Here is a 26587-nt window from a genome sequence, read left to right on the forward strand (position 1 = left end):
ATTTGCTAGTTAAGTGTAGAAGACAATATTTTCCAAATAATTAGTTAATTGTGATTATTTTGTTCAGCTGTGTAATTCACCTGTAAGGCAGGATAATAAAAAGTTTCCCAACATCTGAAATATCTTTAATAATAACATTATTAATTAATAATTTTCAAAACAGAAATCTTTTCTTGCTTTAACCTCTTGACTACCAGGGAAGAAAAAATGTCCAATCACATTTTTTTTCCCTGAGGTAATTATCCTCACCCCTTCGCATTTGATATCGCTGAAAAGCTCTAAATGTCCTCTGTGGACAGCAAAACGAGTTCATTCAGCAGTATGTGGTGGATGGGAGACATTCGGGTTTACAAGGACAGAGCCGAACCTCTGGTACTCAGGAGGTTAAAAAATAAAACCGCAGATTCTCGTGACTGTTATACGTATAGTGTTCAAACCTGGCAACCCAGCAGCTCCTGCAGTTTGCTGACGGACGTGTTTTCTTCGGGTCAAGCTAAACGTCAGGTAAGCTCAAATCTCGACCCGTGGAGCTCTTCACCGTCAACACTACAGTCACGTGAGTCTCTCTGGTCTCCGTTCACCCAGCGTGAGTTTATATTTATCTCGGTTTGGCGTATTTTCTTTTTTGTTGTTGTTGTTTTTATTTTTTTATACGTGCTTCGTCGTCTTCACATAAAATCGCTTTATTTCGCAGTTAGCTGTTAGCTGTCGCCTGGTCTTCGCGGCTCGCCGTAGAACGCTCCGTTGCTGAGGGCAACCGTCGTCCGGGCGACGCAAATTCACAAGCTAATTCATTAGCTAGCCTGAAGTTTGAAAGCCGTCTGAAAGTTTGAAAGCCGTTTCTTTCGGTCCAGTAAACGCGGTGTTGGAGCATCCAATGGCGCTCTGCCTGGTCCCGGACTTCCCGGCCGTCCTGCTGGCCCTGGAGCATTTGAAGGAGCTGGACCGGCAGCTGAGGGAGGAGGACGGGGTCCCGTTCGCGGCCGAGGCCAGCGTCCACCTGGCCGCCGTAACCGCCGCCGTGTCCGAGCTGGAGGCCGGCAGGCGCGCCGCCCACGAGCACCTGGAGGTGGAGACCATCGAGAACAGCAAGCTGAGGCGCCAGGTTAGAAACATGTCCGACCGCATGAGCGAGGAAATAATGGCGGACATCGCAGCGGCCCGGGCGTCCAACGCCGAGGAGATAGAGCAGCTGCGCAGGGACCTCAGCCTGGCCTCCCACCTCCAGGAAGAGGCTGGAGAAAACCTGCAGGCACTTTTACACCGAAACAAAACCCTTCAGCCAGACCTGGAGCAGGTGAAGGCCTGGCACGGGGTCGCTGTTGCAGATCTGAACGATCAAATTAATCTAAAATACAACCTGCAGATGCAGCTGGATCAGAAGCTGCAGCTGATACAGGAGCTCGAATCCTCCATCGCTGCTGTCCAGCAGGATAAAATATCCCTGCAGCAAAACGTTGTGTTAGAGGGGGAGGCCTACAAGGAGAAAAAGGACAGCCTGTCCAGAGAGACGGACGAGACAGTGGAGAGAATCAAGCTACAGGAAGAAGCCATCAAGGAGAGGCGAGAAGAGTTAGACAGAGTGGACGATGAGAAAGAAGAAGCTCTCTGGCGTTTAGATGAACTCAGCGCTCACGTGGACCAGCTGGAGAGCGACCTGCAAATGGTGGCGGCATCTCGGAGCCGGTGTGAGCAGCTGCTGGAGGAAGAAGCCCGAAGGAACAAAGAAGTGAGCCAACAGCTAGAAATGCTGAAAAAGGAGTCCCACGAATTAAAGGAGGCCTTCAGCGTGGCAGCCAGAAAGCTTCAGGAGGAAATCGCCACGGTGGAACGGAAAATGGAGGAGGATCGAGCTTCTGGTCTGCTCCTTAGGAACACCTTGTCTCAGATTGGTGGGGTGTTCAAGCATCGGCGTGGCGAGGAAAACGAAGTGCGGGCCGAGCATGCCCACGTCTCCCAGCAGCTGGAGAGGTCCAAGCTGCAGCTGGAGGAGCGCATCGCCTCCATCGTCGTCTACAGCAAGGACATCAAGAAGATTGAGAAGGAGATAGAAGAGCTCCGGGAAGCGGAGGCGATCACCAGGCGGGTGTTCGAGAGGAACCAGGAGGAGCTCCTCAAGGATCTGGAGACGACGAAGGATAAGATCAGTCAGGGGGAGGAGGACAAGAGGAGGTTCAGTCAGCTCCTGGTGGAGACGAAGAGCTGGCAGGAGGAGCACGTGGAGAAAATGACATCCGATATCAGCCATGCCAGGAGGAGGTACGAGGAGCTGCTGCAGGAGGAGACTGCGCTCCTGCAGCTGCAGCCCAAAAGTGCAGATACTGACTTCCTGTCGAGCCACGTAACCCAAACTGAGAGGAGGTACAGAGAGATGGAGAACCTTCACCAGCAGGAGGTGCAGCAGATCACTGCAGAGATCCAGAACATCTGCAGGAGCACCGAGGAGAAGCAGAGGGAGCTGCAGGAGAGAGAGGAGACGCTGAAGGAGGTGGAGGCAAAGTGGACCGAAAGGTGGGACAGACATGACAGACTCACCGGCGAGCTGAGCAGGAGGCAGGCCGAGCTGGAGCTGTGGATTCAGAACACACAGAACCAAACTGGGTTCCTGCTGCGGCCCAGAGAGAACCTGAAGGCCGAGCTGGAGAAGCTGCTGGAGTCTTACACCGACACGCTGAACCGCCAGAGCTCCGAGCTCCGAGCCGCGGAGGTCAGCATCTACAACGACAGCGCAATCCTGGAGCAGGTCCAGGTGGAGAACAGCCAAATGCTTCTCCGCATCGGACGGATGACGGAGGACCTGAGAACATCCAGGCAGGAGAAGGAACAGTACCAGCAGGAGGACCAGACGCTCCAACGCAAAACAAAAGACACGTTAGCGAGTTTACAGGAGACGTGGAGGCAGGACGTCGCAGTGAATCAGAAGGGCGAGAGCAGAGACAACGTCCTGTTGGTATCCATGGACTCACTGTGGAACCGCCTGAGAACCAGGGAGAAGCTGCTGATGGATGTCAGCACCGTCCTGCACCAGAACATGTTGGACTTCAGCAGACGTCTGGGAGACAGAGTTGCGGCGAAGCAGCAGAACTGACGAGTCCCGTTTCAGAGTTCAGAGCAAATAAAAACCTTACACGAACACGTTTTATTCCTCTCATCTGTTCATCCTGGAGACAATCTAAACCCATCCGTCTGAACAACACAGGTTTTTTAAAGCATGTTACCAAGATTACCCACAATGCATTTCCTCGCTGTTTGTTTTCAGATGGTCACGTGGACTTGTGGTGATGAAAGACGCTGGTTTCCAGCCAGCAGATGGCAGAAAGGATTGAGTTTCTCCGCGCTGTGACCTTGCCCTGCCTCTGGAGGGTCAGTGAGCCGCTCTCTTTAACTCCCCCCCACCTCCTGAAATAAAACAAGCACACATGGACGTGCCGCAGGAGGCGCGCCGGTTTCTCTGTGCCCAACGCCAGCGGGAGGAAACGCTGCTGTAGGAACACAACGAACAGATCACCTAATTCCTGTGAAGAAGGTGGGTGTTCAGGAAAACAAAGACTTCGTTCTGAATCCACAGCTACACTCTGATTGTATCCTCTTCTGATTTTAACTTTGTGTGTAAGATCTGAGCCACGAGAAGTCTCTTCCCCTCAGGGGATGTTGCACCACAACCTATCTGTTGTCTTTGTTCCAAACCTGTACCGACGGCCGCGTCCTGTTCACCTCAGCAGCAGGAAGTTGGCTTTAAAAATCTGCTAAAACCACACAAAGTTTTATTTTTTTAGGCTCTGTTCCGTTCGTTCTGCTTGTGTCGCTTCAACGGCAAGTCTGAAAGAGGAAAACGAGCACAGACCCAAATGTTGACGTCGTCTCAGATTTCTTGTTTTTTTTTTTGTTAGCGTAACGAACAGATTTATAACTTGTGGCCAGGACAAAGAAAGCAATTTGATTAAAGTAAGTTGAGCTGAGATGTCGAGGCAGATCTCCAGAATCACTGCGTTCTGTTTGATTATTTTTATAAGATATTTAAAAGTCATCCAGTTTTTATTCACTTTTTTTTGCCAGCTGACCTCGGAGAACAGAAATGGCTACGATTGGGTCTGTTTTCCAGAGACCGCGGTAAACGTTGGTGTGGTAGTAGCCGAGAGTTGTCTCCAACACGTCCTCTGAGAGTTAACAGACCTCGCTGCTCGTTTATTACAACTTTAGGACAAAAGGCAGCGAGAGAGACGGGCTGCTCTTTCATTTAAAGAGAGTCCTCCTGTCCCTAAATGTCATGTTGTTTAAAAATAAAATGAAGCTAAAAGTTCTTCCTGTAAGAAAAGACCAAAACAACAACAACAGCAGCCGCTGATCTCTGTTGATGTCTGCGTTCACGCTACCCGTCTTTAAGGTCAAAGGGCGAAGGAGCAATTTAACACCACAGACCCGACACGGCGGTGCTCCGTGGTTCAGCGTTACCCTGATCCGCTCACGCAAATAACTGCACACGTCAGACGGGCTCGGAGGGAAAACACAGTTGTTGTTCTAACCTTTATTTAACCTTTATTTTTTTAATCTCAGTGAGATTAAACAAATCTCTTCTTCAAGAGAGACCTGACCAGGACTGGCAGCAGCACAGCCAAAATAAACACAAACAAACGGCTGTCAAAAACACACGACGCTCGCTTTATGTGGACACCTCAGGTGAGGATAATTAATGATTAATTCTGAAACATTCATGAGAACACGTCTTTTGTTCATGAGATATTTTACTAACAGACAAACGAGGTCGACTCCGACAGCTAACGCTAAAGATCTTGTGCATTGTGTCGGGAATAACTTTCTAAATCTGAACACATTAACTGTAAAACTGACTGACTCGTAGCCATGTTTGCGTTTCCTAAGTCCAGCTGGATGCGGTGGCCATTTTGAACCGGATCGTCTCCAAACAGTAATCAGTTTCAGTTGAAGATCCAGTGGTTAATTCCTGTAACTGTGAGTAAAATCCATCTTGTGGGTCATGAGATATTTTGCTAACAGACAGAGTTGATGCCAACACTTTAAACGCAGATCCTGCAGAATCTTTTAGCGGTCACACCATAAGTCAGGGATCAGTCTCAGCTACTATCACACCAAATTTCTGAAATTGGCAGATTTTATGGCCATTCTTGTGTTTCATGAGGTTGATTAGCTGTGGCGGCCATCTTGAATCAAGATGACTCCTTAAGGTGAACAATTATAGATGCAAATACAGTCATTACCTTCTAAAAGTTTAATCAAAATCCTTTAAGTGGGCGATAATCACGGCTGTAATCAGAAATGTAAGAAAATTAGTTTTTAGATTTCACCAGCAGGGGGCAGTAATGAGGCGGGGGACGGAACAGATTATCATGGGGGACAGATTTTCATGCAACACCGCTCCTCGGCTCGGTGCCCCGCGGTAACTTGTCCCCCTCTGTGGGTTTTCCTAACTCTGCTTCTGGCTCTGGTGAGCCCCGTGTTTGGACCTTGCATCTCGTCGGCTGCTGACGTAAAACCCGATTCTGGAGAACCGAGCGGCTCCGATACCGATCAATGAGAACCGCCGGATCGATACTCGGACCGATACCCGCAGGGCAGCCATGTTTTAAATGGTCTCATTTGTTTATTTCCCCCTTTTTTCTGACAGGAAATAAAAACAACAAACAACATCCTCTCAACATTATACTAATAATATCCCTACAACACCCCGATTTTTATGTTTTATTTAATTTTTAATATATAATGAAAGGCTTGTCTCATGCTGATGGGATGGATTTGGAGTCATTTTAATCAAACCTGTTTGATGTCTGGTTGAGTTTTAGTCATTTCTGTGTTTTCTGAAGTCAGGTGACTCTGGCGGCCATGTTCAACTAACCCTAACCCAAATCATTACTTTCTGAGAGTTTCGCTGACGTTTGTTTATTTGTTTGGGAGATATTTTGCTAACAGACGGAGCAAAGTTCTTATAAATGGCTTAAACGTGATCAGTCAGCGCTCAGAGTGTTTGTTGTGAATGACTCTCAGCTACTACCACACCAAAGTTTAGCTCAATGTCTTTAAAATAGACTGAATTGTCTCCCCATGGGTTTTCTGTGGCGGCCATCTTTAGTGGGGTCAACTCCTGAACTTAATCCTTTCTGAAAAATACCTAAAATCCACAAGAATCCTCAACTGTTCTTTAGGAAATAAAGCAGTATAAATGTTATTTTTACTAACAAGTTAATGTTTAAACTAATAAAATGTTATGGTAATGTCAATACTGTTTAAAAGGTTAAAACATTCTTTTAATAAACAGTTTTATGTGAAAGTTGCTGCTTTTTCAATAAATTCATCCTGTTATTCACAATCTAGTCAAGCAACAAATATCTTCCATAGTTTTATTAAAACTAAAAGTACAATATGGCTTTAACAACCCTGACAACACGAAGCTAGGCCTGTGAAGAAGTATTTTTAACGTGCAGAATTTAGTTTTTACTGTATATAACGCTGCAGTTTGGTGGTTTCTCACTTAAAGCACTGTAGGCTGAACAGTCTCGTTTATTGTGGCATCACCAATAATTCCCGTTAAATAATCTTGCTAACTACTGAAAACATAACCTCCTTGTTGGAGGAAATGATGCTAAAGTGCAGTAAATATCAGATCTTTGTCCACCCCCACCGGATGCTTGCTGAGCAGGAATTGGAGGAATTGTTTGTGTCGTCATGGTGATGTGGAGCGAGATTATACAATCTAATTGGCGTGACCTGATCTGTAGTTTAAAACAAAAACAAACAAAAAAATAAGAGTTGTGCTGACTTGACGCCCCATCCCTCATGCCTACAAACCGATGAACCCGGAGACGCCACAGCGCCTGAATCCGTTTGCAGGGCATGAATTACGGCGGCGTCACATTTGCATTTTAATGTGCTCCGTCAGCCTGATTCTGCAGCAGCTGTTTGTGGTTTGGCTCAGATAACGGGTGTCAGGGAACGCCGAGTCTCCAGCGACACGAGTCCTCCCTTCCCTGGTCAGCAGAACTTTTGGTTCTTTAGCTGCCGGGTCGTTTGCTGACGAGCAAATGGAAAAACCAAAACCACTCGAAGGGTACAGAAAGGGGGGAATGATTATCACTCGCTGCAGAAAGACTAACGGCGTTTTACCCGTCTGCCTGTTACCAAAATATCTCATGAATCGCTGGACAGATTTTAATGAGACTTGCAGGAAATGAGCAGTGGATGCAGAACTGACTCACAGCCAGCTGGCTTCAGGAAACAGACAGTTTTACAGATTAGCTGAGAGTCGCCCTCAAACATCTTCGAGGTTTGTCACTTCTGGCACGAAACACGGCGGGCGATGTGCATTCCCTCGAGGAGCGACGCCTCAGACAGTTTCCTCCTTTCCTCTCCCGAGCGTCCGTCTCAGCCACTGTTTTATCTGCGGTTCAGGACTTCCTGTCAGGATCGCAGATGAAACGCTCAGATGCTCCGAGCTGTTTGTAAATCTTCTTCAGCAGACGGAAACCTGCAGCTCTCCGAGCCAAAACCTAAAGTTCCTCAGGGTGTTGGCAGGCAGTTATTTTGTCGGGCGTGTTTACCTGATTCACTTCCTTGGCTTGTCAGCATGACACAGTAGGATGTTGTGTTCTTTAATGCTGAAGAAAAAGGAAACCTACAGTAAATACAGCGAAGAAGCTAAAAACAACCTGATTACTGTTTGAGTCACGTCATTTCTTGTGTTGTTGATCGTTTACTAAAACAACACGGTGATAAGATTTATCATCATTGATCTGATTAATAAAGGGAGTAAAATGGGACGACAGCGAACGGTGGCGTATTTCCCTCCCCCGCAGGTTCAGCCTGTCTGCGAGGGGTTCACGTTCATGTGGAGGTTTCCTCCAGGTAATCCGGTTTCTTCTCACACACCTCAGGTTATTTGACTCCTCTGAGCTGTCAGGTGTGAGTGAGAGCGTTAGTCTCCGTGTGACTCCTCACCTGGTGGCCCCATGTGACCCTGAACACCGGGGTAATAAAACGGCGTCTGGGCAGGATGCTGAACCCCTCATTGCCTCCGATGTTCCCCAGCGTTGAATCATGGAGTTTAAAGCCCTGATTCGTCTCCGTATCGATAACAATGAGTAGTTGACAAAAGTATTTTGCCTCTTTTAGAAATTCTCAGTTTTTGTAAATCTGTGGCGACAGAATCTGGCTGCAGACAGTCAGACTGTCGCTCTCTTTTCTTTTTAAAGTAAGCTTTCTGAAAGACGCCGTATCTCCGGTATCAACCTTCTCACCTTACCTGATTATTCATATCTCAGATTTTGACAGCGTGCCAACATTTACTTGAGTCAGTGTGGAAAACTACAGCGTTCGGCGTGGAAAAAACCCCACTTACATAACTGGAGTAAACTTGTTTTTAGAGTCAAGTGTGCGCTGTTACAACACTCCGAGCCGGGACGTCGTTGCAGGCGGCCTGCACATTTTTGCACCCGTGCTCTGTTACGCAGCGGCACGCTAACACACTGAACCAGCTCGGCGGCACGTGAGGCGCCGCTGTGACGCTCGCCTCCCGCTCTGCCTGCAGCCGAGGATTTATAGGTGGCAGGGAGGCCCCGGCAGCACATCTGGCTCTCTGCTGACGGCGAGCAGATCAGTTACAGCTGCGGTAGCAGTTTACAGAAGAGCTGTAGCAGAAGACGGTGATGGAGACTGTGGGTAAGCTGATCTTACTGCAGATGTTGAGAGCTCAGATGCTTTTAATCATATAAATATGACGGCATAAAGACGTTTGGATGTTTATTTACCAGATCTTATAATAATATGTAATATTTGAAGCACTTCTGGCTGATCTTTATTCACTGGAGTTCTTCCAAAAACGCAGATCTGAGTAAATCTCAAAGATGCCTCCTTTTCTTTAAAAAAACAAACAAATGAAGAACTTCAGGTCTGAGTGGACTCAGTTTCATGTTAATAAGAACTTTGTTGGTGGTGGAGAGCAGAAAACTGGTTGAACATTTCCACCAAATCTTTATCAGATGTTTTGTTCAAGCTGCTGATAAAAACAGTTTATTGAATTAAAAATCATGAAGTCATTAAAATTAGAAGAAGTCTGCTGTGTTTGTGCAATTTAAGCCACCTTCTTGACTCAAACAGCTAAAAATTCACTGAAAAAACCCAAAAAGTCAGAATTATCTGCAGGTTTTAGGCTCTGATTTTAGTTTATTTAAATCAGAAAGTTCATTATCGATTAAATCAAGTCATTTATTGTTGCTACAATAACAATGTTAACCATTAATGAGTGAAAAAGATTTTTTAAAAAAAGGTTTTGCTTGTAAAACCCAACCTGTTAAATTAAAGTACAGCTTTCTGCAGAGTTTTGTTTGATCTCAGTTGTGTTAAAGGTCACGCCGTGTTTATTTAATATTTTACATTTTTCTGTACGTGGGTCCGAAGCTGCTCCCGTCTCAGACGTCCGACCGGTTCCTGAGGCTGGAGCTGCTGCTCCAGAGGGTTAAAATGAAAATAACAAACTAAAATGCTCCAACAAGATCCCATAAACTGAAACAAATAAAGATGAGAGATGGAGGGAAAGAATCCACCTTATCAGCTCGTTCCAGCTGTCGCATCTTAATCTGCAAGTTTGTAACTTTCTCTAAACGCTGACATTTAAACCCCATCTTCTGAACGTGGGAGGGGATAAGACTAATCCCTGGAATCTAGTTCTTGTTTTGTGTCTTTGTCTCTAAAGAGAGAAAAGAATCTGGTCGGGTCGGGAGCTGTTCTAATTGTTTTAAAGTCTACCTTTCACTTTGATTGCGTCTTGTTTTAGGCTCGTACCCCGAGGCGAGATTAGGGTGTTTTATTTCAGTTAGTTTTGTCTTAAAATATGTGAAAAATGTGAAACATTTAAATCTCTAAATTAAAGTTTATCTCAGGTTGTCATCCAACCGGGGAAACCCGTTGTGGTCAGTTAAGTCTTTCCTCAGGGAAAAAAAAAAAAAAAAACGTGTTAAGAAAACCAAAAACCTGTCACAGTGTGAGAATATGAATCCACAGAAAATAATAAAAGGTTATTTGAGACGAAGACCTTTCCTCTCGCCTGCAGTGTGTCCGATGGGTGGAGGAGCCACCAGGCTGTGCACCACCCTGATTCAGACCTTCAAAAGCAGCGGCGCTCCTCTTCCTCTCCCCTCGTCCTACCTGGACCCCCACCAGGCTGCTCTCACAAACCTGGATCCTGATTTCTGCCTGGTAATGAAATAATTCAGCTTTATTTCCGTCCGCCTCGTGTTTTTATCTTTCAGATAACGGAAATGCTTTTTTTATTTTTTAACTTCTAGGTGATTTTCCTAAAATCTGTGAAAACTAAACCCTTCCTGTCCTGCAGAAGGGCTCCTCTGTGTGCCCCCCTGACCCCGTGGAGCTCCTTCATCAGTGCGAGGAGGCCCTCGGGGACCGGCCTCCTCGCTTCGTCAGGAGCTTCGTTCCCCTGACGGATGGAAACGGGAACAGCGCCACCAGCAGCCCCATCAGGGTGATGCAGTGGAACATCTTAGCCCAGGGTAAGCTGCTGCCACATCTGGACCGCTTGTAGGCTTTAAAAAATAAAGTTTATTTTTACACATTAGCCTTTTAAAATCATGTCCCAAACTTTATTTAGTCGCTAAAATACAGTTTATCTTTTATTTTCACACCAATAATCAAATGTTTTACTCTCACAACAGATTAACTGTGAAGATATCCCAGCAGAGTTTAACGTTTTGATCTTACCTGAAGGCTTGTTTCTTGTTAAAAGTTTAAGTAAAATAAGAACAGAAACATTGCTGAACATTAAAGAGCATTTAAATAAATGAATTGCTCCAATCTGGAGGTTTTAAAAATCCAGAATCTGAAAACTTTCCTGTTGTCAAACTAATAGAAAAATGAAACGCTCAGCTTCTCTTTCAGGTGGTTTATTGTACTTTCAGCTGTGGAAAACAGGAGCATAAATAATTTAACGTCTGAGTAAAATTTTAAATAAAACAAAGAAGCAAAACAACCAACATGGTATGAAAAGTCACAAAATAATAAAACCTCGTTTAAAAATGCTAAAGTAATGACATGAAAACCAAAAGAGTTAGAAAATCTGACTGCGCTGCGACTCAATATTTACAGAAAATGCTCAAATTTGTGTTTGTTTCCCACTTTGTATCAATGTTTATAATTTACTCTGCTGGAGGACACTTTTAGAATAAAAACAGGCAGTTTTTTAACAATTATCATTCATCATCTGTGTGGTTTTTATCCGTGGACGTGTTTCCTGTCAGACTACAGCCCGCAACGACTCTCTGACTATTTTAAGAGTTCAAAATTCAGAATCGAATCGAGGAAACTGAGAACCCCTGCGAGGGTTTCTAAAACACTTTGGAGACTCGTTCACCAGAGAGACACGAGCTTCATGACAGCCTGGCTGCTCGATGAAATGACTGATTTCAAACTTTTCATCACGGTGGGCTTGGATCATCGTCTGCTGCCCTCAAGTGGACATAAAAATGTTCACTCCTTTCAAAAAAAGCAGAACTCTCTGTTTATTGATCATTAAAGACATGAAAGCTTTAGAAGGAAAATCTAGCAGTTATAATATACAGGATAAAATAATGGGTTAATAGAAATAACTGAACTGGAACATCCGAGGTGCTCCTGCTCTGCTCTGGAGTAAAACACGAAGCAGAGACGCCATGTCAGCATCTCTGCCGTAGAATTTAAACAGTTAAAGCATTTTTCAGACTGACGTTTGTGCACCTCCTCCCTCCTTCTGCCCCTCAGCTTTGGGCGTAGGCATGGACAACTTTGCTCAGTGTCCCCTGGAGGCCCTCAGCTGGTCCCACAGGAAGTTCCTCATCCTGGAGGAGATCCTCACCTACCGACCTCACATCCTGTGCATGCAGGAAGTCGACCACTTCCACGACACCTTCCAGCCGATCCTGGCGGGTTTGGGCTACGGCAGTCACTTCTGCCCCAAGCCGTGGTCTCCGTGCCTGGATGTGGAGGGCAACACCGGCCCCGACGGCTGCGCCCTGTTCTTCGACGAGTCCCGCTTCGAGCTCCTGGACAGCGTCAACATCCGGCTCTCCGCCAAGATGATCCCGACCAATCAGGTGAGTGAAGCTTCACCCCGGTCGCACAGAACGCAGCTGAACGAGATCTGTGACCCGGTGCCGTCTCGCCTCAGGTTGCCGTGGTGATGACGCTGCGTTGCCGCAGTACGGGGAGATGCATGTGCGTGGCCGTGACCCACCTGAAGGCCCGTTCGGGCTGGGAGTGGCTCCGCAGCGCTCAGGGGTCCGACCTCCTCTGGCATCTTCAGAGTCTGGTCCAGACCCTTGTCGGCGGCGACTCCGACGTCAGAATCCCCCTGCTCATCTGCGGGGACTTCAACGCGGTGCCGGACGAGGAGGTGTACCGGCGCTTCGCGGCGTCTCCTCTTGGTTTGGACTCGGCCTACAAGAAGCTGAGTCAGGACGGCCTGACGGAGCCGGAGTACACGACGTGGAAGATCCGAGCCACGGGGGAGTGCTGCTCCACCCTGGACTACATCTGGTACACCAGAGACACGCTGAAAGTGGACGCTGTTTTAGACATGCCCAGCGAGGAGCAAATTGGACCCAACAGGCTTCCATCCTTTCACTATCCATCTGACCACCTGTCTCTGGTTTGTGACTTCAGCTTCAGGGAGTGAAAAGGAAGAGTCGCCGCTTTAAGGAAGGCGAGCAGAAAACAGAAACCAACCCGGAGCCCCTGGAGCCAGAGTGACGTTTGAAAACTGACTGAAGTGTTGAAGGCAAGGAGCTCCGTTTGCAGACGAACAAACTGCAGAAGTCTTCCATCCTGAACTCGTCCCCAGATCCCGTCCTTCACCTGGACTCAAGCTGCACAACGACGGACTCGATTTCATAAATAATCCTAAAACATAAAACTAAAAGGTGCAGCATGTTGCAAGACTGGTAGAAATGAAGTGTTTGCTTTACAGTTTAAACTATTTAAGTTTTCCCTTTTTGGCCACATAAGGGTTTCGAAGGGTCAGTTTCAGGAAACTTCCCTTTTTAGTTCAGAGGTCTGCAACCTGTGGTTCTGGGGCCACATGCAGCCCTTTGGACTCTCTGTAGTTTTAAAAAAAAACCTTGACATGAACAGTATTTATGTTCCTAACCCTGATTTCTGCTGGCGCTGTGGTTTATGTGAATGAAGTGAAAAACAGAAGGAGCAAAACCGAAATGTTCGGTTTGAGACGTTAATTTATCGGCCAACATTTACTCCAACGTCCAGCCCTGCAGGGTTGACTTTCTCTGAAATCTGCCTGAAAATAAATGTTTTTTTGACGCGATGAAGAAGATGCTGGAGGAGGGGATAAAGTGCATTTTTACTCACGATGTTAAAATGAGACAAAAATACGGAAAATCATTCTGATAAAAAACAAAAATCAGAAGTAAAAGGTCTGCCTTTGATTTAAAAAATGAATAAAAGCTTTGACCCGAGCGCCACCTCAGCTGACTCCTTTCAGCGAGGAGCGGCGGAGGCTCGGATCGCCTCAGCTGATCGCTGCGCCCGCCTGAAGGAAGCTCAGAGCCGCTTGTCCCCCAGGAGGAGCTGGACAGTGTCCCTCCTGGACCTGTTGTCCCCCTCCCAACCCCACAAGTGGAAGACAAAGGACAAAGGATGGACGGTCTCTTTTGTCCACCTGAGCGATCAGGCTGCAAGTTTATCGTTTGTCACTTTGAAGTGTGACACTTGTATGATTTTCCAGATATGAAGATTTGCTTCGTTTGGTGTTTAAATATTATCAGATGTATAAAGAGGTACTACACAAGAATTTGTTCTTTTCCCTTTGTCCTAACATGTAAAATAGTCAATAAATGTCAATTTATTATAAACCTTTTAATTTATATTGTAACGAGCTGTTTTTGAGTTATTTTTATGTCGACCTTGACGTACATTTTGCGGCTGATTTCAGAAATGGCAGAAATGTCTCTTTAGGCTCAGATTGTATTTAACTACGTTCAGTTTTATTTGTCCACGTTTGTGCGAGACGTGAGGACACGTTCGGATCAACAAAAGCCAGAACTGCTGAGCCCTTTTAAAGCACGGCTGAGTTTTCTTCAGGTTTATCGGAAGTTTTGCTGACAAAGTTGAGTAAAAGTCGAAGTAATGTCCTCTGACGGACCTGCGAATGTTATCTAACGTTAGGTTTACTCAACATGTGTGAAGAAACGGGCAGAAAAAGGACAAAAAGAGTAAAAAAAATCAAATCTGCAGGCGTCACGTCTTCGTATGTTTCAGTAAAATCTACTTTAATACAATTTGAAACAAGAGTACAACAAAATAGAATATACTTCAAATGTTGAATATACAAACAGTCCATTCTGAACACAGAGAATCTTCCCTCTTTTTAAAAAAAAATAAAAATAAAATAACCTAAAAGGTTACAGCTTCTCTGCGGCGCGTTTCGCTTCAACCTTTTATCTCGTTTCCTACAATAATTCACGTGGATCCGTTCACTTCGCACGTTTTCCCCGTTTCCAGTTTGGAAACTCGGCAGCACACGTCGGCTCAGTTTGTTTTTGTTTTTTCCTGACTGTCGGGCCGTGAAGAACAGAGCAAACGTCTAAACAAAATAAAATAAAAACGATAAAATATAACTAATTCAGCCCTTGTGCTGCGTTTAGGCGTGAGGGTTTGACGGGTTGCCAGGTAAGCGTGAACCCACATCGAGTGCCCGGCTTGAGGCAGACAAACAAAAACTACATCAGTTAATAATTAATACTGTAAATGGTACAAAATATCAACAAATATCAGCTTACCGTTCAAACAATAAGGAAATTAAAATCTAAGGCTGTTCTGTTAACATTAGCTCCGTAAACTGTAAAGATATTTATTTATATTTCCTGTCTGATATTGCTCCACTGTTCTCTTTGCACAGTGATACAAGTTAATAATAAAAAAAAGAAATTGCTGGTTTTAACATTTGAGATTTACACTAAAAAGACCCCCCTCTTTTTTTTAGTTTTGGTTGCAATCGTTCATTTTTTTTTGTTTGTTTGTTTGTAGTGTTAAAGTTCTGCATCTTCTGTAGTGATTCAGTTTGGTCCCTTTGTTTTCCTAAAAAGTCCCGTCAGTCTTTGTGGATTTAGGGATTTGGGTCCGCTGAGGTTCCGAGACCGGCTTCGTCCAGTAAACTTCTAGGCAGCGACGGGAACGTAAAGACTTTCAGGACCACAGACAGCTCCTCGGGAGTCGTTAAAGTCTTCAGAAACGTACAAACTCACTTCACTTTTAACACTCGGGTTCTTCTGTCTTTATTGCGTCCAGTTTTATGAGCGCATCAGAGTCCATGGCGTCTGATTTCATGTTCTGGACGCTTTTAGGGTTTGCCTGGTTCTGCTGGACCGTTACCGGGACCTGCACAGCCTGGACCTGGATGCCCATGGCCTTAAGCTTCTCCACGGCGACGCCTCCAGCTCCTCCTATCACTAGCTCCGAGCCGTTGATGACCCCGCTGATGATGCGGGGCGACGCCGTGGCTGGCGCCTGATTGGCCGTGGACGCCGTCGGAGCGCAGCCGGCGCTTCTTGGCTGCGACACCACGAGAGTCTGTTGCTGCGCCTGCGTGGGCACGGCGAGCCTCATCACCTGCGACCCCGGGGCCACGCTGACGGGCGTCAGGGCGCGGACCGCCAGGGGGCTGCCCAGGAGGCTGAGGCCCGTCGGAGTGGCGGTGACGCCGGGCTTGTTGGTTCCCGCGGAGGTCTGGAGCTGGCACTGAGCCAACTGGTGAGCTGGGATGGTGATGATCTTGGCGAGCTGGACGGTGATCTTGTCTCCGTTCTCCGCTGTCGCCGGGACCATCGTGGGAATGGTCTGGATCACAACCTGACGGAGAACAAATCATTTCAATCCCAAGTTCTACCAAGAACTTGATGCAGAACATTTATTCTAAAGACGCTGGAATTAGGGGTGAATCAACACGGATACCAGGTACGTGTGTGTACAATTACTCATTGAAGTTCTGCGATACCATAGTACAATTATCACGTTACAGCAGCGTGGGTTCAGCAGCCCGGCGGAGGACGAAGAGTAACGTTTTTGTTACTCCGAAGCAGCGGGGACGCACCACAAAGCTAACTGCTAACAAACAGCAGAAGAAGAAGCAGCCGTGTGGAGGTATTCCTGGGATTACGGCGTGAGCTGCGACTGAAAACTGGCCCAGACTGCTCATCAGGCTGAGAAGAAACTGCTGAAGCTTCAGCCGTCTGCACTCAGCTGGATGTCCTTTCATGAGGTGAGTGACAGAAACGCCGTCGTATTGTTTATATTTCAGCTCTTAGTGATGTCACTGAGTAAGAATACGGCCTCGTGTGCCTCAAATGATCACTGATGGACGTTGGAACTAATTATTTTAATTTTCCTTTATTTTTAATAGAAAAAATGTGTTAAAAATACAAATCAGCTGATGGAGCAAATTAAGTTTATAATTCAGTGTATTACTAATTAAGAGAAGTACTTGTCGTAGTATTTGTACTTCTGTTATCGTGTAAACTTTACGCACACACCTTCTGCTGTGAGCTGGCGTTTGCAGCGGCGTTGATCGCGGACGTGTTGGTGAGGAAGGTGGTGGCGCCGGCGACCCCCGTCGTCCCCACGGGCTGATGCATGGCGACCGTGGGGATCTTCTGACCCAGGGATGTCGTCATGACGACCGGCACCTGCATCGCCACTCGCACCGTCCTGTGGATCAGAAACCGCACACGGCGTTCTGCTTTCAGAGGTACTGTCAAAACACGACAGGAGATCTGATGAGCGCCGAGGCGTCTGCGGGAGTCCTACCGTGGCCCCGTCGCGTTCGAGACGATGGTCGCGTGAGACTGCTGCGGCTGGATCCCATCGGGCGCCGCAGAAACCGTCACTATCCTCGGCGCCGCTGCCGTCACCGCAGGTCCGCCTCCCGGTGCCGGCTTGCTGCTCGCTGCGGCAGAAGTTTGGACTACGTTGGTCTTGTTGGAGCCCCGCAGGATGTTGGGCTTCCTCAGAGGCGACCGGTCGTTGGCCTGGACCAACATGTCAGACGGCGGACGCACGCGCTCGTAGGAGGCTGCCGCATCCGACCTCATCAACTCATCCGGGGAGGACATGTCTGCCTTGTCATCGTCGATTATCACAATGTTTTTGGGCATGTCTTTGAACTGGTAGACAAGCCGCTGGCCCTCCACTTTGGCGAGGATGCCACGCTGGTAATAATATCTGCAGACAGACGACCAAACGTTAAAAACGTTCCCTTTAATACGAAACTTCTGCTCCGGAAATCTCTCTGAGAGTCTTTACCTGAGAGCCCGACCCATGGTCTCGTAGTTCATGTCCGGCTTGTTCTTGTGCTTGCCCCAAAGCTTGGACACGGCCTTGGAGTCAACAAGCTTGAAGATGCCCTTCTCCCTCTGCGTCCACTTGATGTACCTGGGACAGGTGTTCTTATCCTGCAGGAGATCCAGCAGAAACTCCCAGAGATACGTGGTATTCCCTGCTGGAATTCAGAAGTGAGCATCAACCATCAGAGCATTCAAGAAACATTTAAATTTAAAATGATAAACACGCCTCCTGGATACCTTTGCCCTCTCTTGGTTTCTTCTTGATGCCCAGATCTGGGGACCCGTTGGAAATAGTCGCCTGATGCGTCTTCGGTTTGCGTCCAGCTGCAAAAGCAAACAAGCAAACAGTTTAGAGAAGTTTAGAGTTCCTACAATGTTTCCAATTTAAGATGCTGCACTTATTTTTTGAAATTTCTGACTCGTTTTTATGTTCAAGAACAACAATGGAAGCAGAAAACTGATTAATTGGTCATCCAATCAGATATTAGCCACATCTGTACAGGCATCATCACCTTTATGTTTATGTATGTTTATGATTTGAAAGCCCCAAATACCATCAAAACTTCTTTTTCCCATTAAAAAAAGGTCATATTCAGGGTTTGAGTCACGCTCGATAAAACTTCATGTTCATTTTAAATTCTTACGTTACAATAAAATAAAAATGGATGACTGTTTTAGGGATGAGATAAAGTGACAAACTGCAGACAGAAGAGTGGATTTATAAAGAATCTCTTAAAACCTAAAACAGCATAATTCAGCTGAGAGTTTCCACTTTAAATAAAAGAAACGTGAAAAGCAGTTTGTGTTTAGAAGTTAAGCTTTTTTATCTTTTAGACAACTAATTAAAGAAGAGAGTCTGGAAACGATGAGAGGAAAAATGGTTTCCAGACTCTGAGCCGACCACTAGATGGCGCTCTTTACTGCTACATTTCTGCGATATTGATGATCTCCTCTTTGTTTTCAGGCTTCAGAGCAGAAATTTTAAATTACTTTCTCCGGTTCTTTAAGTTTGACGTTAAAAAACACAAACTCGTTCTACGGCGTGGCGACGGTGTACCTCGCCTCTTCCTGACGGGCTCGCTGTCAGGTTCTGGATCCTCCATCAAGGTGCCGATCTCGTCTTCCTCCTCGCAGCACTCTTCGGTCGATATCTCCACCTCGGATATCATGTCAGGCCTCATGGCGGCGTGGAGGAAGTCCGGCGTCGCTTCACATTGTGGGATAAAAGCTTCTGGACGGAGGAATCAACACAAAGTGATGAAATGATATTTTGAAAGAAATTTTAAAAAATATTCCATCAACTAAGGGGTTATTTAAATAATTAGCTACTTCTTTCCAGTCTAAACATTTGTTTATTGTGTGCAGACGCATATTTACGGCGTAAACGTTCCCTACCTGGGCTCCGCTCTTCCTTGAGGCTGGAAGGCGAGTCCATGCGAAGCAGAGCCTCCGCAGCCTCGATTGTTTTATCAGAGCAGTGGATGCTGGTGCCATGAACAGAAGCCTCCACTACAACAAAAAAACAACACAAAAATCAATCAGCAAACATTTAAACAAATAAAAACTCCTCTGCAGGCGGAGAGCCCCCCGTCCCAAATCTATACAAAGGCCCGACTTGAAACTCTTCCAAATAAAAACCAACCTTAAAACCATCCCTTAAACACTGTGTTTACAGAAACCACAGTCATGTAGCGCCCCCTAGTGAAGAGCTTGAAGGTTTTAGGGGCCACTGAGGGGATTCTGATGCAGAAATCCAGCAAATCTGATCTAAATCAGGCCTGCTTCAGGATACAAAGAAAAAAGTAATAAGAGAAAAAGTTTTGCCAGTTTAAACGCATCCCTTTGACCCATGAGCGGAAATAACCCTAAAGGTAAATCCTGTTCACCTCCTTAATTAAACAGTTTGTACGTAAACTTAGCAGAGGAAGTCTGGAGTCCTTCGAGACCCGCAGAGGGAACCCGGGGCACCTGCTGCCGCCGTCAGTCACCGGTGGGAAACATGAGACGCCATCACACCCTGCCCTGTCCATGTTTGGGAATCTAACCGCGCAGACGGGAGAAACGAGCTATCTTTAGAGCGCCCCCCGCTCATTCAGATCCTCTGTCAAACAAACAGGACGTCCTGCTGGCAATCGGAGCCGAGATTCGAACCACCGAAAGGCGTCAGGTCGAAAAGCTCCCGGTCTCGAGTTATTATAATTCTGCTTTTATTCCTAAAAAAATATAAAATAAAAACATTAAATGTAATATTAAATATGATCATTAGTGAGAGCATGTAAGGATACAGAAAATGTGGATTTTCCTGATAGTTTTTATCACCAAGCGAGTGGAGCAAAAAGTAGTTCTGCTTCTGATGATTTCCGTGTTTACACTCCTCGTGATTTCCCTCCAGTTCTCTTTGAAGAGGCTCACAAACCCTCCCGTCACTCAACGCCCGCCTCGCGCGCCTATTGGCTGGAGCGGGGCGTCGGGGCCCGCCCCCGCCGGACGCTGATTGGACGCTTGCAGGGAAGAAAGCGGAGTGATCCGGGCCGTCCCACGCCGTCCACGGGAGGCTGCAAAACACGATTAACGGGAACCCCGAGACCAAAAAACATCTAACCCGTGCAGCTAATGAAGGCTGAAAACGCAACTCGACGTGCTGTAACTAAAAAACTAAATTAAAAAAAAAACACAGAACCTACTTTTAATGAGATTAATTCCGGAGGAGTTTGATGAGAAAAATCACATAAGTTAACACTTACGACGATAATTAATGGTAAACCGGCCTATTATGGCGTTATAATTGGTGACTTTTCGTGTAAAAATAAACACACATGTCCTCCCGACCCAGACAGCGTGGCAAAGACAACAACTACACACTTCCTGGTTGTGCAGACCGTTATTCAACATCACCCAGCCGCGGAATGCAGCGCGTGTTTCATGCACACATGGACCCAGCCGCGCGCGCAGACGCGTCCATGTGCAGGGTTTTCGGTCGTTTATTTAAAAAAGCGGGGGGTTTAATCTCCGCGCAGGCAGCGCCATGCAGGTCGATCACTTCCTGAATCCCTCCATTACTTCGCCGCGGCGGGCGGGCGGGCTGCGGCGCTTCGGTCGAGGGCAAAAAAAAAAAAAAAAAAAAAAAAACGGAGGCCCGGCGGGCGACGGGGCTCGGGGCTCGGTTCCGAGGAGAAGAACGCATATTTACCGGCTCTGATGAGCAGATCGAGCTGGTTTTCGTGGCCGTCATGCTGCGAAGTCGTCATGTTTTTTCACCTTTGCAGATTCACATTGACTTCTCACCGCTCGGATCACTCCGCCGCTACAGGGAAATCTCAACGAGACGCATCACCGAGGCAGAGACGTATCCCTCCGCCACCCACACAGGAAATCCTCCCTCTGTTGCGTAAGCAGTACGTCAAATCCTAACGCATTTTTTTCCGTCCCAACTTTATTTATATGAACATAAAGCACAATGTGATTTCTGGATTATGAATTCTGTACACACTGTACCTCCACATGACAGACATCTAAGTTTCCACAACATTTTGAGGCCCTATTTGTCGCATCAACAACATATAAACAAACGAAAAGCAAACTATTGTTTATAATCCGTCACTGGGGAGCAGATTTATAAACGTGTTATTGGTCTTATCCCAAAGGTAATTAATAAAATTACTTTAAAAGCCAGCAGCAAGGTAATGGAAGGTCATGGAAGTTAATGGAAGCTGGAAACCAGCAAAATCCAAAACATTCGGATGAACTTTTTCATTTAAAGTTCCTCAGAAAACGGAAGTGTTAAATGATTTTAGAGGCTTTCAATAATCAGGAGAAACAATGACTCAAACAGCAACAAATATATGAACATTAACAACAAGAAAATACAAAATAACACTCTTAATATTTTGTTGTTTGTCTCCTGTTCTTTTTTATTTATGTGTATTTTTTTTGTTGTTCCAGAAGATTAGACACCTGTATTAGTTTAAGCTTTCTTTAGAGCTTAATGAAAACTGCAAAACAGTCGTTGGCTAAAATCTCTCTGAGCAAAACAACTATTGCATTGTTTGGTGTGTAACACTGCTTTTGTTTAAAACTGAACTCAATTAAATTTAATTTTATAAAAGAAGACAATAGAAAAAATGAAAGGGCTGCAAAAAAATCTGGGACTGAGCAAAAAAAAAGACAAAACAAAACAATTTTGTATAAATTTATCTCTATATATAGATAAAGACGTTCCTAGTTTAATAAGAAAAGTTTTTAAGATAAAAAAAGATCAACTTTGATCTTAAATTATTCCTATATTAAAACATCAGCTCTTGAATTATCATTATTATCATAAAGACACATTTTCTGTTGCCTAAATGATCATTTAAAGGAATATCATAATAAATATCATAAATATCACAAAGGATTGAGGATATGTGTACTTTTATTCTAATAAAAATGTGGAAGTAGAATTATTTCTAATTATATTTCACATATTTTTACACAAACTATAGATGCATCTTATCAGTGAAATTTAAACACTGGATTATCTATAAATAAAAACAAAAACGTCTTTCAGTCTTGAAGTGAAAACATTTCTTCTTGCTGCCGTTAATTTAACGATGAAACAAAGGTTTGTAAATCTGTTTCTCATCTTACATTTTAGTCTGGAGAATAAAGCGCTGGTGAGATTCAGTTTCTGTGGCATTTTTTAGTTTAAAAAAGATTTTGTTTTGGTCCTAATTTGTGCCAAAATACATGAAAGAAAGTTTGACAGAAAGTAACGTCAGTTTTTCTCAACCTGAGACTCATCGTCTGGATTTAAGTGACTTAAAAATTACTTCTAAAATCTGTGCTCAGCATTAGTTTTGAATTTAAACTCAACATTCAGTTTATTTTTATTTGTATAAATGAGGCCGTAATGTTTCCTCTTCCCACCGGAGTTTTCTTTTTTTTTAAATACAGCCTAAAAATGTAATAAAAATGTGGCATTCTATGTTGAAAATGCACTTTTTAAGACAGTTTTGTATATATATATATATGTACTGTATATGTGTAATATAATCCGACTAACAAACCTTGAAAATGTAAAATTATTTATATAATATTTACTGTTAGTTGGCATAGCGGTTCATCTGAATTAAAACTAACCTCCGCCTAGGCCACAATTAAAGAATTGTAGGAGCCGGCTCGAGATCCAGATCACCACCAAAATTTAATCATTTATTCTTTCTGACAATCTCAATATTTCCTGGAAATTTCATCAAAATCCATTAATTCCTTTTAGAGTAATCTTGTGCACAGACAAACAAACTCTACCGAAGACATACACCTCCTTAGCAGAGATTAATAATCGATAATTAATGATTATTTAGTTAATATTATTAACGTCTGTCGCTCATCAGGCACCAGCTGTTTAAAATAAATCCACAAGGTGGCAGCGTGGGACCACAGGGACCCGTCAGCCAGATCTGGTTCCAAACTAAAACCACAGAACATGTTTCTGTCAGAACAGGATCAACAGAACGTCACTTTGGCTTTTAGGGCGATTCTGGTTAATAGTTCTGTGACATTAACGTGGTTCGGAGCCATCCGGGTCACGTTTTTGACGAGCTGAATTACCGAACAGATGCAACACGAGAGGAATAAATGATGAGTGAGTTCACAGCCGGAGGATTTTACCCCCGTAGAACTCTGTCAGCTTCAACATCGTCATCATTTAAACGAGTGAATATAACTCGACGTAACGCTGCTCAGACTCCTGTCCTCTGACAGTGACCGCAGCGAGTCCAAAACGTCCCAACAAAGAGGACATTCATGTTCAGGACTTTGATAAACAATTCATGAAAAAGAAAATGCTGTATCTTCAGGATCGCTGTTTGGTTATCTTTTATCAGTCGACAGCTTTTTCTTCCCCATGTCAGTTCAGTAGGCGGTCCTACCGCTCAGCTCGGGACGGATTGTGTTCAGACTACCAAACGTATGCGGCTCAAAGCGGTCCGGACCTCCTCCGAAGGTTTCATGGCGTATCGAGGGAGTTCCTATCTGTATTTAATGTTATCTGATTGTAATCACATAGCAAAAAATAAAATTTTAAACGGTAGGTCTGAACAACCTCTTGATGTCGTTAATGGAGCCGTTCAGCATTTGAATTTTGGATAATTTATCCTCTAACATAAAACCACTCCTTCCTGTCTCATCAGACGTCAGCAGACAGAGATCCAGTTTGTTTGTTTTAAGATCACAGTCAAATGAAAACCGGCTCATAGAAACAGAAATGGTTCTAACCTCACCTCCTTCTACTTCCGTCTCCACCTCCTGCATGACATACGCCTCGTCTCCACACATCCACACCTGAGCTGAGTAACCTCGCTCCTCGGCCACGACCACGCCGGACAGCTCCTCCACAACGACCGCTGGGCCCCCGTCGGCCTTTCCTCTTTCCTCACACGCCTCCTCAGCTTCGCACTCGCCCTCCACCTCTCCTTCCTGCTCCATGTCCACCTCATACTCCGCGTCGTCCGGCTGGAGGAGACGAACAGGAGACGGACGACTTTCAGCCAGGGTGGGAGGAAGACCCTAAATCTGCACAGTCCTTTAGTTTTCTCTTCTGTGACTGTCTTCAGTGCCACATTAAGTTTATTTTTCCCATACAGTTTGACTACTTCTCCCTACTTTGTCCTTTTTTAGCCACTTGAATATCAAATTTTTGGTTTTCTTAAACTCTTAGACGTTTCAAAATGTTTAATTTGAAACATTTTTCCCATAGACGTACATTCAGTTCCTTTAAAAACATTGCTGTTTTTGCATACTGGATCTATTTTTGTCTCCTTTTGCTACTTTTAGCTTTTAGTCAACCTTTGGTTGTAGCTTCTAGTTAGTCTTTTGCTACTTTTAACTTCTAGCTACGATTTTGCCAATTTTAGCTAGCCTGTTGCTTTAGCTTTTAGCTTTCGTTCTGCTTCTTTTAGCTTTGACAACTCATTTTTAGCTTCTTTTGGAAAATTTCTGCCAAGTCGCTCAGCTCTCGGCCTACACGCAGTATTTTTGCAGATGGTGTTGTGCCTGTAACGCACCTGCTGGGGGTCTTCTTCGGCTGCGACGTATTCCACCACGCCGCCGCCGGTGTCAACCAGCACCACCGAGGTCATGATTCATGCTCCTCCGAGTCCAGCAGCTCCTCTTCCTGGGGGCTCCGCGAGCGTGGTGAACAACAGCCACTAAAAAACGGAAGAAATGACAGTTTTTAAAAATAAACACATCTTTAGGTGATTTCAGAAAGGCAGAAGTCTGGTGGTTGGAGATATTTATCTTCTCAGTGTGACACAAGGATTGAATATGTTTGCTCAAATCTCATCTTCTTGCTCAAAAATAAGCTCAGGTATTCAGAACCATATCAGCCGTCTGCCTGAATCTCCCTGAAAGCCGGGGATTTGATCTCTCGTCGCTCTGCTTCCAGCTTCTCCTGCAGGACATGTCTGTTCGCTCTTACAGGAAGACGAACCCTGACAGCCGGCCGAGTCTTCGCCTCGAACGCTCGCTCAGCGTCCAGCAGAGAAACCAAGACCCGGGTGGACCGAAGCCACGATAAGCTGGGAACCACGCGGCGCCCAGTTCCTGCTCGGCGGGATGGACGACTCGAAGGTTGACGTCTTTAAACCGATTCCTCGCCTCGTTTTTAAACACCAGCTGGAATTTGATGACGAGAACCGCCGAAGCTCCAGAACAACAACAACAACTCAACCCGTTTATTTTAAAGACATTATTATGACAATAATCTGAATCATGCAGCTTCGCCTTTAAACAAAGTGCCATTTAGAAAGCCTTAAAGTTCATATTTATCTTTTTACGAAGCTTAATTTTCAACAGAAACAAGCTCATATAGTACGTTTGTTTGTTTATCTACGGTAACAGCCAAAGTGAATGAAAATGGGTCAAATGTTAAACTTACCGCCTGATGTAGGTCAACCATTGGACTCAAGCTTACATGTGCTTTTCCATTAAGTGCGTACCTGCATTTCTGCACACCTGGAAAATTAGTCTTGCAACGAGTGCCTTTAAACTAAACTGTTTACCAGCGAGCCACAAATCGAACAAATTCACAAATTATTACTAATAATATATAATATTATTTTAGCTGCAGGACAAACATTTTACAGCACCAGAGTAAAATTAAACGGCTAAAAAGTATTTTTGTTTTAAGACAGAACTGCCCTTCAAAATATATCTTAATTGTTTTTTTTTTACTAATTCGAGCTACTAAGGTACCTCTGCTGACTGTTTAACAGCCTCTGTAGTTTAAAAAAAGTAAATTTTTAAATGTAAACGCAGAGTGTGAACATATCAGACCTGGACTGATGGACAAGACCAGCAGAAGAGTTAGCACGGCTGTTGTGAAAATCTACATTTAAAAGGCTTTATTGTCAATATATTTGGAATATAATAAAGTTATAGTGGCACTCAAGGGTGTGTCTGACATACCAACCATAAAAAATACAGCATGGAAGACGAGACATTCACTAGATAGAGAAAAAACTCAATTATATACAGACATAAATGTACGTATGCACGTGTCTGTGCGTGCATTAAACGGCTTAACGAGGCAGCAGTAAACATAATGTGCACGTTTGACTAATTAGAGCTAAAAACACCAACTTTTTTATTTTAAGCATCAACAAAGTCTGAAAGCCTTGTCTCCCCGCTTGTCCTGTTAAATTTAACCCATTAAAGAGGATTTATAACTGTTTATAAAAGTACTGCACCAGCCTGACCGTTAAACATCCTCAAACAGGATCATGTAAAACCATCAGGACATGCTCAGTTACTCCCACTGCTGGATAATGAATGAGCCATGCTGCGCTGCTCAATTATTCAACATCATTCTGCGCCACCGATCGATGCCGGTTTCATTAAAAGACGAGACCTATTAAGTATTTTCAGTAAAACCAGACGACTCGTTCCCAGGAAATCATGATGCGTTTCTTTCTGCAGGTTTCTGTCTCCGGTTAGGAGCTGCAGAACGGAAGGAACAGCGTTTTGAAGCTAACACAAACCAAAGGAAAGTCATAAAAGGTGCTTGTTTTCAGGTTTACTCGTTTAAAAAAATTACACTTATTTAAAATTAATATTAAAACATTTTCTGGCCACACCCCGTTGTCAGACCTCAACCCACCGCCCTCCGCTGTCAGACCTCCACCCACCGCCCTCCGCTGTCAGACCTCCACCCACCGCCTCTAACTGTCCGACCTCCACCC

At 44.9% G+C, this 26587-nt stretch overlaps 3 protein-coding genes across 19 annotated transcripts in view; 2 read left to right on the top strand and 1 right to left on the bottom strand.

Annotated features, from left to right (window-relative positions):
- Positions 1–455: 455 nt before the first annotated feature.
- ccdc175 (coiled-coil domain containing 175) lies at positions 456–3133 on the top strand. The gene is made up of 2 exons (XM_017432473.2): positions 456–504; positions 855–3133. The coding sequence occupies exon 2, from the start codon at positions 878–880 to the stop codon at positions 3086–3088; it is 2211 nt and encodes a 736-aa protein (XP_017287962.1). The 5' UTR covers positions 456–504; positions 855–877; the 3' UTR covers positions 3089–3133.
- Positions 458–13892, top strand: LOC108245508 (nocturnin-like). Of its 5 annotated transcripts, none has more exons than XM_017432478.3 (6): positions 458–586; positions 3260–3526; positions 10076–10221; positions 10358–10532; positions 11776–12107; positions 12182–13892. In XM_017432478.3, exons 3-6 carry the CDS (start codon positions 10084–10086, stop codon positions 12686–12688), a joined length of 1152 nt encoding a protein of 383 aa, XP_017287967.1. In that variant the 5' UTR covers positions 458–586; positions 3260–3526; positions 10076–10083; the 3' UTR covers positions 12689–13892. The 5 variants fall into 5 exon arrangements, with proteins under 5 accessions (XP_017287967.1, XP_017287965.1, XP_037830757.1 ...); XM_017432476.3 differs by having other exon boundaries at positions 474–556; XM_037974829.1 differs by lacking the exons at positions 458–586; positions 3260–3526 and adding an exon at positions 3533–4677.
- A 378-nt stretch (positions 13893–14270) lies between these two features.
- The window catches only part of LOC108245504 (ETS-related transcription factor Elf-2), a 19410-nt gene continuing 7093 nt past the window's right edge, over positions 14271–26587 (bottom strand). For 3 of the 13 annotated variants that reach the window (XM_017432467.3, XM_025009621.2, XM_037974818.1), the window contains exons 2-10: positions 24410–24553; positions 23627–23858; positions 18762–18875; positions 18424–18597; positions 17604–17690; positions 17326–17521; positions 16831–17244; positions 16557–16731; positions 14271–15876 (exon numbers count right to left, since the gene is read on the bottom strand). In XM_017432467.3, coding sequence (XP_017287956.1) covers positions 15280–15876; positions 16557–16731; positions 16831–17244; positions 17326–17521; positions 17604–17690; positions 18424–18597; positions 18762–18875; positions 23627–23858; positions 24410–24484 — 2064 coding nt within the window. In that variant the 5' untranslated portion in view covers positions 24485–24553 and the 3' untranslated portion in view covers positions 14271–15279. Of the gene's footprint in view, positions 15877–16556; positions 16732–16830; positions 17245–17325; positions 17522–17603; positions 17691–18423; positions 18598–18761; positions 18876–20556; positions 21473–23621; positions 23859–24409; positions 26561–26587 lie in introns of those variants that run through there. The other 10 variants (XM_037974817.1, XM_025009622.2, XM_017432468.3 and 7 more) reach the window with 10 other exon arrangements.

Source organism: Kryptolebias marmoratus, linkage group LG3 (assembly GCF_001649575.2).
Source record: "Kryptolebias marmoratus isolate JLee-2015 linkage group LG3, ASM164957v2, whole genome shotgun sequence".
In the NCBI taxonomy this organism is placed as follows: Eukaryota; Metazoa; Chordata; class Actinopteri; order Cyprinodontiformes; family Rivulidae; genus Kryptolebias; species Kryptolebias marmoratus.

Coding starts and splice junctions, on each gene's coding strand:
- LOC108245508 (XM_017432474.3), top strand. Junction 10,533..11,775: donor GTGGAACATCTTAGCCCAGG/GTAAGCTGCTGC, acceptor TCTGCCCCTCAG/CTTTGGGCGTAGGCATGGAC. Junction 12,108..12,181: donor AGATGATCCCGACCAATCAG/GTGAGTGAAGCT, acceptor GTCTCGCCTCAG/GTTGCCGTGGTGATGACGCT.
- ccdc175 (XM_017432473.2), top strand. CDS start 878: ATGGCGCTCTGCCTGGTCCCGGACTTCCCGGCCGTCCTGCTGGCCCTG.